At 41.9% G+C, this 11,508-nt stretch overlaps 1 protein-coding gene across 1 annotated transcript; it reads left to right on the top strand.

Annotated features, from left to right (window-relative positions):
* The first annotated feature begins 74 nt into the window (after positions 1–74).
* On the top strand, positions 75–11,474 carry ap4e1 (adaptor related protein complex 4 subunit epsilon 1). The gene is made up of 21 exons (XM_047596007.1): positions 75–405; positions 1,178–1,249; positions 1,381–1,504; positions 2,376–2,449; positions 2,526–2,647; positions 2,748–2,907; positions 3,024–3,190; positions 3,286–3,359; positions 3,440–3,562; positions 3,652–3,761; positions 3,854–3,993; positions 4,701–4,813; positions 4,926–5,044; positions 6,427–6,729; positions 7,156–7,267; positions 7,347–7,485; positions 7,570–7,825; positions 8,256–8,792; positions 8,881–9,071; positions 9,150–9,310; positions 9,623–11,474. Exons 1-21 carry the CDS (start codon positions 265–267, stop codon positions 9,781–9,783), a joined length of 3,399 nt encoding a protein of 1,132 aa, XP_047451963.1. The 5' UTR covers positions 75–264; the 3' UTR covers positions 9,784–11,474.
* Positions 11,475–11,508: the final 34 nt, after the last annotated feature.

The raw sequence follows: 11,508 nt of genomic DNA, 5'->3' as shown, positions 1-11,508 counted from the left end.
TTAAGCCAGCAGCCTGTTTTTGTTAGACGTTTTAAATAAAGTTTATTCAGTTCATGCGGAAGTGACGTCAGGAACCAGCCTTGGCAAGTCTGCTGCTTCAAAACAATGTCTGTCTAGAGCTTTACCGCTTTCAATAATTTAAATGTGTCAGAAGTGACATTTCCAGCGTCTGTGTAAGACAACCTGATTGTGATGGATAGATGACTTTATAAGAGTTGTTTGTCAGAAGACAGTTGACTGCCAGGCCCGCGTTTCGCTGCCAAAATGAGTGATGTTGTGGAGAAGACGTTGACAGCTCTGCCGAGCCTCCTGTCTTTGGACTCCCAGCCCGGGTCTGCTAAACTGTCCTCCACCTCAAAACTAGGAAACCTTATCAGGGGAATAACTGAGCTAACGTCCAAGCATGTGAGTGTGGCATTTCTAACTTGATTTCCGCTCAAATTAGCCAGTTGTTAATGATATGTTCCAGCGTTAGCATGCTAAACCGGCTATGCTAAATCAAGAAAATGTGTTCTCACACGTTCTGACTTACTCGTTGTTTCTCTTGCGTTATTGTGCTGAGTCTTAGACTGATAAACAGACAGTGTCTCACCTCTGTTGTGTTATTATCATGTGATAAAACAAGTGTAAACAGGGCTAGGACTATCTTAAAAACGTGTCACTTTTGGTGCGTTCGGGTGCTCGTTTTAAGCTCAGACATTCGAGATTTTAGCAGCACGTTTGTATTCTTACTGTGTCAGGTCAAACATGGGCTCTCTTGTTGCTGTTCATCAGAGTTTAAATGTAATTATTAATTGGTCTCAAAATGCCAGTGAAGAGTTTTCATGAAGACATTTCACCTCTAATCCAAGTTTTCTTCAGTTACGTTTAGTTCAAAACAAACAAAAAAGATTGTGTTGTCTTTCCTTTAGACAAGTATTGATTTCCGTTGCTGGGATAATTCAATGTGCAGTTATTCATAAATAAATATAAAGCCACACCTACCTGTTATAATTTAAAATCTGGTAATCTTACCGTCTTTGGTATTATGACAGTAAAGTGGTGAAATAACAACAATGAAAACACGCTTTTCTGCATTTTGGTAAAAGCATGACCTTTCAAACTGGCACAATAGTTCACAGCCATCAGGCTAACCTTGGCATTTGGTTTGATCCTTGTTGTGTTTCACTCTGTGCAGGAGGAAGAGAAACTTATTCAGCGTGAACTGTTGTCTATCAAAGAGCAAGTGTCATCCCCCAACACCACCATGGTACCTTTATTCATTATTTTGTTCCCGCCATTGAGTCTGATTTGCACAAGAGCTTCACTATTCGGATGGATCTGTTGCTGCCTAAAATTACTGACGTCTGTACTTCTTACTTGTGTCATAATGTCATTCAGAGGCAGATGAAGGAGCTCATGGTGAGAACGATCTACTGTGAAATGTTGGGCTACGAGGCTTCGTTCAGCTATATTCATGCCATTAAACTGGCACAACAAGGCACTGTTCTGGAGAAGAGAGTGGGTATGTTGTCCACTAATTAACAGAAACATGTACTCATTCCTCACCTACTAGTATTTCAAAGTTCGGTCTCATGATCTGTACAGTGTACTCAAACAGACTGCATAAACCTACAAGAACCACAGGCCGCTTCAGAATAATTTTTTGTGGTGCTGTAGTAACATCACCTAAATTCAGAAATGCATATACACGAATTGCTTTGTTCTGGTGACACGGCTTAAATTGTCTTATTCTGGTTGGTTCCTTTAATCTGTCCCACAGAACCCTCCCCACAGAGGCTATGTTGTCCTCAGAATTCCAGATCCAAATTGCTTTGTTTATTTGTTTTTGCTTTTGCAGCACCAGTGGATAAAGCAAAGCAGCTGAGTTGAGCAGGTACTCTGGAGTAGGCCCGAGTGACCTTATTAAGCCTCTGTAGTGACAGGGAACAATAAAAAGCTCAGTAGTTGATAAGAGACTCTGTCATGTGATGGGAACGTCAAGTCAGCTTCTGAAATGAATGTGCTATCAGGCCACAGCCGCCAGCTGGTCATTGAGAGTCAAATTAATGCACAATAAATGTACAAATACAAAGACCGACCCATGAAAGCTCCCCGAGCATGATAAATAAAAAACACATGTCCACATCAGTGTTATATTACTTATTTAATCAAGCTGACCACAGCTTGCTCTTAATTTAAACACTCCATTAAGACCGTTATTATTGAGAGTTTAAGCTTCAAGAGTTATTAACTAGGTTTAAATTATCACATATTCTTTACAGGCTTAAAACTGGAGTGAGTTTTGGAGGAAAACCATTTTTGAAACAACAACTAACATAAAATATAAAACACTTTAATTGTTTTGATAATAAATGAGTGTGTGTGACTTTCAGGTTACCTCGCCGTTTCCTTGTTCCTCAATGAAAGTCATGAGCTGCTTCTACTCCTCGTAAACACAGTGTTAAAGGTGGGTGGTGCTGTGCTTCATGTCTGAACTACGTCTGAAAGGCAATGCAGGATGTTGATGTGTTCTCTGTTTGCAGGATCTTCAGAGTACAAACCTCATTGAAGTGTGCATGGCTCTAACTGTTGTCAGCCAAGTGTTTCCCAAAGACATGATACCTGCCATCCTCCCTCTGGTGGAGGAAAAACTCAATCATCCAAAGTAAGACAGAAGATGTTTTGCCTGTGTCATGTGAGTTTCTTAATACTGTGAAATTGAACATGACGATTACTGATTAGTATTTCTTCTAATAAACCTGTAGAGAAATCATTCGAAGAAAAGCAGTCCTGGCGCTCTATAAATTCTACCTAATTGCTCCGAATCAAGTTCAATACATTCACAACAAGTTTCGTAAAGCTTTGTGTGACAAGGACCCTGGTGTGATGACCGCTTCGCTACACATCTACTTACAGATGATCCAGGTAATTCATTTTTTCAAGGCTTTGATATTATTTATTAACAATGACAGAATCACTGGTGGTTCAGTCTACTCTGACTCCAGTGACATGTCTTTTTTTTTTTGTTGTTGTTGTTACAGGAGAATCCAGACGGTTACAAGGACCTAACGTCCAGTTTCGTCACCATATTGAAGCAGGTGGTGGGAGGAAAGCTGCCCATGGATTTTAACTACCACAGCGTTCCTGCTCCATGGCTTCAGATCCAGCTTCTCAGAATACTCTCTTTACTAGGGAAAAACGACCAGGGGTGATTGTTACTGTTCAGTCTTCAGAGCAACTGAATGTCTGCAATGTCACGCTGTCGTCTCGCAACTATACTTTGCGTCTTCTCTGTCTTCACAGTACAAGTGAGATCATGCATGAAGTCCTCGACGAGTCTCTACGTAGAGCGGAGATGAACCATAACATCACATATGGTACGACACAAATCTGTTTAAAGTGTTTCTGATGTGTTTGCAGTCGTTAAGTAATTCCTTCAATCTCTCTTTATTTTCAGCTATTTTATACGAGTGTGTAAAATGTATTTACACAATCCATCCCAAATCGGAACTTTTGGAAAAAGCTGCAAAGTGTATTGGTAACTTTGTTCTGTCACCGAAGATAAATCTAAAATATTTAGGTAAGAGTTAAACAAGAGTGATTTCTCTCTCCATTGAAAGTCAAGATTTCCAACATAAACATGAACATGTGTATGTGGTGTCACTTTAGGCCTGAAGGCCCTCACCTACGTGGTCCAGCAGGATCCTAAACTGGCCTTGCAGCATCAGATGACCATCATAGAGTGTCTTGATCACTCTGACCTCATTATAAAGCGGGAGGTGAGGCAGACACTGGTGAAGTCTGAACTGCGTTTTCATGTAACAGTGATTTTACCGTATTATATTCTCTGCCTTCCTCTGTTTTCTTGTAGACGCTGGAGCTGCTCTTTCGCATCACTAACGCCCAGAATGTCACGGTCATTGTGGAGAAGATGCTGGAGTTTCTGCGCATGAATAAAGATGATCACACGACCACTGACTTGGTGGGGAAGGTGGCGGAACTGGCAGAGAAATATCCTTCACAGTGTGACCAGTGTTATGTAATGTTATTTATCTGTGGAGGCTCACTATACCTGGAAAATACCTCCAAAAATAAACCACACTCACTGAATTATGCTGATACTGGTTTTGTGAAATAACACTCAAACACAGGGGTCTGCAGCCTTTTTCAAGCCAAGGAACCCAAACTGATGGAGAGTAGGGACCCCCCCCCACCACCTATTATATATGTTCTATATTAAACTCAGCCTAGTGCTATTTATAAAAAGCCATTATTATTATTATTATTATTATTATTATTATTATTATTATTATTAACTTTTTGGATTCAATATTAAGCTATCCCTTATTTCTTTGCTGAAATAGGTTGGATTCATGTTTATATATATATATAAAATGTCTAATCAATCAAAGATTTGAGAGCCCCCTGCAGTACCTCCGTGGACCCCCTCCTGAAGACCTCTAACATAACACACTAAACTGGACTAATCAAAGAAACAAATCTAGTTTTTGACCACTTTACAGTTACAGTGGGACCTTTCCTCCCTTTCTTTTTTTTGAAGTCTAAATAATAACTGTTGAATCGGGTTAAAGCTGCAGCTTAATCTCTTTTTCAGTTAATTAAAGAAATTGCCATGTTAAAACCAATCATCAGTAGTCTTTTAAAAACATTTGCTTTTACTTTTTTTGTGCTGCCTCTTTTCCTATAAACCGTTATACATATGCGCCAGACAATGAATGGTTCATTGAGACCATGAACACAGTGTTTTCGGTCGGTGGAGACACGATGCAGCCTGACATCCCAAACAGTTTCCTTAAGCTGCTGTCTGAGGGTGAGATGACCACACACTCCGCTTATTCTGTTGGGATGCTGGGATTTTCCCGTTCAGTGAATGGATAATAGTATTGATTGATGTGTTAAAACGCTCTCTCTTTACTGCTCAGGATTTGACAGCGTGGAGGAGGTCAGGAAGTTGAGGCTGTTTGCTGTTAATTCGTACATTTCTCTGCTGCGAGGAGACCCTGGTAAACTGCCACAGCGCTTCCTCCAAGTCATCAGCTGGGTGAGTGCTGTTAGCGCAAAGAGGATGTTGAATAGTTGGTATGGATCCTATGCAATAATAATGAGAACTGTAAGTCACACAGTGCTTTGTTGAAAGGTTTCCAGTACAGTGTATGAAAATACTAAATCTAAAGCCCATAAAGAAAAACACTGCTGCATTTCAGCAGTTCAATAACTTTTAGCGTCTTATAATTAAAATCGCTGCTGGATATATATTGTAGTACTAAATATTTGACCTCTTCACAAACTGGTGCGAGTCTTTTATACTTGTACGCTCCTCAGTCTGTCTTGCCCAATGACAGCTGTAATAGGCTCCAGCAACTCCTAGTGACCCTAGTGAGGATAAAGCGGTAGTAGAAGATGAGATGAGATGCTTCTCAGCCTGGTTTGCTCTGTAACAACACTACAAAAGCACTAGATAGCGCTGTGCCAGTGTGGTTATATTTTGTTTCCACTTCCTGCTTCACTTTCGACAATGACGACTGAAACTTTCGCAGAATTTCGTTGAAGACCGAGTCATACAAATGTTTGTACCTCAAAACCTCCTCAGTCAACCTTTTCTCAATGTGCACTATTATTCATCCAAAACAATCAATCTGAAAATCGCAGAGATGGAGAAGCAGCCTGAAACACTAAAGCAGAAACACGCTACCACCACGCGGACCAATCACAGCTCTTGCGGTGTGTGGTTACGTTTCTGACGAGGTGCACATCAGCTACGGCACTAAGGCTCTGTTTATCTTCTGTGCCGTCGCCGTAGCTACGGCCTCAAATTGACAGGAGCCTGTAAGGGTGAGGATGTCCAAAGGGGTTTGGAGCTGATAAACAGGACATGAACCACAAAAAGCATATTTCTGCTACACTAAAGCATGTGTTCTAATATTTACCCTTTGTCACGCTGACTTATCTGATTATTTTTACCTCTTCAGGCCCAAATATGTGAACAAACTGCCCCATCAGAAGAAAATTTCAATCGAATTGAGTGGCATGACATAGAATTTTGGTATTCTGTTTCATAAGTAAGAAATTGTTCGTAATAACCATGTAAAGGTTTGATTCATCATCATTATTTCTGTGCAAACATAAATATCAAGTGATAGTGATGGTGACCTCTTCCTAAGTCTTTTGTTAACAAGTGATCAGAATTATTTTAATAGGCTTATATAACTGTCCATGCAATAATGGTCATATTAGTGTAAGTGGTTGTGAAGCTCTGACTTAAGTGTCACTAGAGGGGGTTGCAGTAGTTTGACAAGAGATAAAATAATAACATTGCAATTTTTAGATCTATCGCAAACAAAAACGTCGTATCATGGTTTCATCTTATAAGAACTGGGAAAGTCCTTCTGCATGTAACGCTTGGTCTCTCTTTGCTTTCCTCAGGTCCTCGGGGAATACTCTCACCTACGGGAGGATGTGGACCCAGCCGTGGTTACGAGGCTGCTGGCCAAGCTGTTGGACATGAAGAACAGCAGCAGTGAGACGAAGAGCTGGGTCCTCATGGCGATGACCAAGCTCTGTGAGGGCGGTGCAGGTGTTTCCGTGGCCAAGGAGGTGTCTGAAACATACAGCAGCTCCCTGGACACAGTCCTGAGACAAAGAGCGCAGGAGCTGCAGTACCTCAGCCAAGACTCTGAACTACGAGCCAAAGTGTTACCTCGAGGTGTCGGTCTGGAGCATGTGGAGGTAACGTTCGTTCAAGGCCGCAGGGTCACAGAGATGGTGGTTAAGTGTGACGTTTTTATAATAACGTTTTGTTCAATGAAACGTTTGGACGAGCTCCATATCTGACGGATGTGAAAACCTGTATACACGCCCTCCACGGCACCGAGTTAATTAGCTTAATGGTGGTGTTGATGGCGGTAAGTGGGATTATCGTTTCATCCATCATTGGAGCAGCTGTTGAAGCATGTCTGGAGCAGTGTGAAGGGTGTGGATTACCGCAGAACTGCACTCAGCATAGGATCCAGTTTCAGTTAACTGATAATATAATAATAAACACATAAATAATCCCTCTGCTTGTTTGAAGTTTCCAACTATAACATTGTCATCATTTATCACAACCAGGCCCATTGAAGGAGAAGTTAATCTTGTGGTCATGTCCGTTTGCAGGTGGATTCCTCTCTGTCGTTCCTGGATGGATTCGTGTCGGAGGCGTTGGCTGCTGGCGCTGCTCCATACAAACCTCCCCACCAACGGCAGGAGGAACTGGCTCGATCCAAAGGTAAGAGTCATTCACAAGCGTTTTGGCAGCCGGTTCTCCGCCTTGCTTGGATTTGTCATGACGTTGTTTTGTGTCCCAGCGTTGAGCCTGGAGCCCTACGGGTTGTCCCTGCCTATGAGCATGTCCTCCTGCAGCATCACCGACAGACAGTCTCCCACGCTGCTGTCCATGAGCTCCGGTCTGTCGGGCGATAGCACCGACCTCTCTCACAAAGGAGGGTACGTGGACACAACAAGCACACTTCTGAATTTAGCTCCTGATTGTTTTGAACTCACATCGGCGAATCCCTGTGTCTGTTTTAGTTCCACGACTCTGAAGCTGGATGGGGTGAAGAGGGTGTGGGGCAAGGAGGGCTATCTGGTCCAGAGAGAACCTGTAGAGGAAGCTGCTCGGGTCGAAGTTCCCAGTCCCCTCCGGTCTCCTGGCCAGCAGGGAGAAGGTGACACCTCACACAGCCAGACTCCGACTCCAACGCCGACCTCGGAGTGTGACCAAGAGAAACAGCAGCTGGCCTCTTCGCTTTTTCTCGGCCTCAGTTCCCAAAGCTCTGTGTGTCTGGTGAGCTTGTCAGTCACTATTGATCAGTTTTATTATTTCAACATGGAAGTAAAATAAACATTCGCGCTCCGTCTTTGAGCAGCTGGGAGTGATTTACTCTAAATCAGATGCAGGCGCTTGACATACTTGAATCTGCAGCCCAGAATTAAGTCGACACAGTTGTTCGTCTGTTTGTTCAGATCTAGATTTTTGGCAGGTGGGTTAAAAAATATTTCAAGGTAGAATTAACACATTTGAAATAGAAGGAACAGACAACTACTGTTTATTTACGTTAATAATATGTTGATTAATAATTTGTTGCGTAAAATGGCAGAAATCTTCTAAAAGCTGAACCTGATATTTTCAAATTGCTTATAAACACTCAAGACAAAGAGACTTCCTTTTCCTGTCCCACACACATTGCTACAAGTTGAAGTTTTCCTTCTAACAGATGGGGAAACCTGAGCCCCAGCGATTTAGAAGAAAAGCCAAAGGTGAGGCTACGTCCTCGAGCACCAGCGAGCAAACGTCCAACTCCCTCGTCTCTCCTCCCAGCACAGTGGATAACCTGCTGTGCAACAACCTCCTGGACTCCAACGCTTCACAGCTGGTCGTTTCTTCCCCCGAACGGACGTCTCAGCTCTCTCAGGACCTCACTAGCTCTAATGGCACCTGGGACAGAGAATCAGAGTTTACCAACAGCGACATTAAGGAAAGTGACACGGCTCCCATCAGGGATAACTGTGTGGCTGTTCCACATCAAGACAAAGACAGGCCTAAAGACTTAAGTCTCACGTCCCACCTTCCTGCGGAGCTCTCTGGGTTCTCTCACTCAGAAATCAGTCCTCTGTGCACCGACCGAAGTCTGGACCTCTCAGCCTGTCACGTTCAGAAAGAGGATTCCTTAGCGCTTGTTGTTTTTATTGCCAACTCCTCTGACTCTGACATTCAACAGATGCTGCTGCAGGTCGACTCTGAAGAGCTTGAGGTAATGTATTTAGTTGAAAACAATTAATAGAGTGGACAGTATCCTATGGTCTTTTACAAAGAGAGATGTTTCCTTGTCTTTTTTCCAGATATCCCGTGTGTCTGAGGGTGAAATGGAGAAGGTGTGCAGCCACAGTGTAGCAGTGTGTCACTATTCCCTAAGTGTGAAGAGGCCTTCTGTTCACGTTGAAGTGACTGGGATGGTGTCTTACCAGCTGTTGGATGGGACGCCTCATTCAGTGAACTTCTCATACAAACTCCCTCTAGCGAGCTTCATCAGGTGAGACATCAACACTGCTGTTTAAAATGTGGCCTTGTAGTTCATGCAAGTTAATTTAATTTCATATTTTCTCTGCAGACCTTTGAAGGTGTCCACTGAGGAATACGGGACGATGTGGCTGGCCTTCTCCCATGACACCAAGCAGAATTTGACTCTGATAAGCGATGGTCCGGAACCTCTCACATCTACGCTGAATGTGCTGAAGGAAAAACTGCAGCTTCATGTTGTGGAGATTATAGGTGAGCAGTCATAGTCGCTGGCTTCTTCCAGAGACTCAGTTGTGAGCACTGACAAATAACTGGCAAACAGTTCTGATTAAGCTGAAGTGTTTGAACACTTTAAGATTTATTTAATGCAATGTAATGTAGTGTGATATATTAAACTAGTGCTATTTATAAATGTGCATTATTATTGTCATTTTACATTCAGTATTAAGCTGCATCTGCAACAGTGTAACTGCCATAAACATAAACACACCTGACATAAACATACATACGTAGTTACATGAATGTATTTTATTCAGTGTGTAACCTTTAGCATAATTTCCTCAGGTGTGGAAGGTATTGTGGCTTGCCGCCTCCTCCAGGATCAACCGTGTCTGATGCACTGTCGCGTGCACGCCGGCGCGCTGTCTGTGTGGCTACGCTCTCCAGTCCCCGACCTGCCTGACTGCCTCATCTACCACTGTCAGAGAGCTTTACAGGAGCACTGAGGCCACTCGACTGCAACACCTCCGACACCACTAAGCAACTACACCACCGGACCTGGAGAGAAGGAAGTTGTGGCTTCACTTCATTATATCACACTGCACTGTTTAGTTGCCTCTTTGACTGTGAGTTATTCAGTATGATCTGGTTTTATGTTCATGAGTTGTGTTGTTTCTGAGTTCAGTTTTTGAAAGTCGCTGTTATTAAGCTCAGGTCCAGAAGAAAGTGTGCGTACCTCGCTGTGGGTGGGTTCAAAGTAACACTATTGTCTTAAAATGGTGACGGGGCTCCATGATGACTGAATGACTGACTTTACTGGGGTTAGTTGATGATGCTTTATTTTTATGAATCTCCTTTAAAATAATCTTTAAAAAGGTAAAAAGATCAATTCCAAATATTTATGTCTCCTGTGGTTCAGGTGCCAAACTGAGGCTATTATGTCCTGCTTTTTGATTTGTGACCTGAGTCTGAAAAAAAAAGGTGATAAGGTCTGGGCAATAAGTCAATATTATAGTTTTTGGAATTTCATATCATATTATGTTAGCAGTGGATCATTGTTTATGGTTTTACACATGAGTGAACATTTCTTTTTTCTGAGACTTATCAGAAAGTGTCATCATTGAGTTTTTTTTTTTTTTTTTACCAATAATACTCGGCCCTACTCCACATAAAAAACACCAGCTTAGCGTCAGGCTTTCATTTACCTGCTTGATTAAATCAGAAATCTGTTCTGATCTGACACAATCTTGTTTTGCTTCGTATGGAAAAGGCCCCAGAACAAAATGACAATTACTTGTAGCATTTGATTGTCTTACAACAAACCGTAAATGACCAATGAACATCCAGTATAAAACAAACACTGGCTCTAGAGGGCACCTTTTGCATTTTTACATTGAAACTATCATATGTGGGAGAGTGGAGGGGGGTGCTTTCACTTGTTTTAAATCTGCAACCTCACCACTAGATGGCACTAACCTTTACACATTGGTCCTTTAACATACTCTACCTGTCTTCATAGCAAATATACAAGTAGCTGCTGTCAAAAGCCAACCCATTAGTCTTCACTGCTGATGTTTCAGCAAAAAAGAGGTTTACATTAATTTGTCAAAAAGCTGACATTTCATTTATTTCTCAGATCATGACAGTATTTTGTCTTAAACGTGGCAGCGCTGATCGCACTCCATGTCGTCGTCAATTTTTAAAATGTTTTGGTTTTGCAGCAGTTGCCTTCTGTGTGATTCAATATCTATGCACTCATCTTTCTGGCAAGTGAGTTTGTAAAGGGGTGGATTTTAGTGGTCACTGGTTATTATATTTTTGTAGCAATGCAGTATTAAAAACATATTTATTGTGTGTATATTCTTACAGAAAATGTTTTATATCCATTTCACTGAAAGAAAAGAAATCCTCATGCCAGATGTGGTTTTCAGTCTGTGTCATGTTTCAGCCTGCCTGAAGGGAGAATTGGATTTAGTTTTTTTTGTTTTGTTTTGTTTTGTTTTCTCTTCTTCTACTGTGTCCTGATATGAGACGCTATGGGACGCTAGCAATGAAACTTTAACCCTACGCCTTATGATCTAATGCCAAGACGGCGTGTTTGGTTTGTGCCTATGGTACAGAGAAAAGTCCATGTTTATTGGAGTGCCTGTCACTACTTTCTGCTAACTTATGAATAAATTCAACACATGTAACTTAACCTGATTTTGTCGCACTAATTATTTCTTCAGTAG

The sequence above is a fragment of the Mugil cephalus genome, chromosome 10 (genome assembly GCF_022458985.1).
Source record: "Mugil cephalus isolate CIBA_MC_2020 chromosome 10, CIBA_Mcephalus_1.1, whole genome shotgun sequence".
Taxonomy (NCBI): domain Eukaryota; kingdom Metazoa; phylum Chordata; class Actinopteri; order Mugiliformes; family Mugilidae; genus Mugil; species Mugil cephalus.
This window is presented reverse-complemented; position numbering and strand designations above follow the sequence as displayed.

Excerpts from the sequence above, each read along its gene's own strand:
- ap4e1 (XM_047596007.1), top strand. The coding sequence starts at position 265 with ATGAGTGATGTTGTGGAGAAGACGTTGACAGCTCTGCCGAGCCTCCTG. Across the intron at positions 1,250-1,380 it reads CATCCCCCAACACCACCATG|AGGCAGATGAAGGAGCTCAT; the intron begins GTACCTTTATTC and ends AATGTCATTCAG. Across the intron at positions 8,793-8,880 it reads TCGACTCTGAAGAGCTTGAG|ATATCCCGTGTGTCTGAGGG; the intron begins GTAATGTATTTA and ends TCTTTTTTCCAG.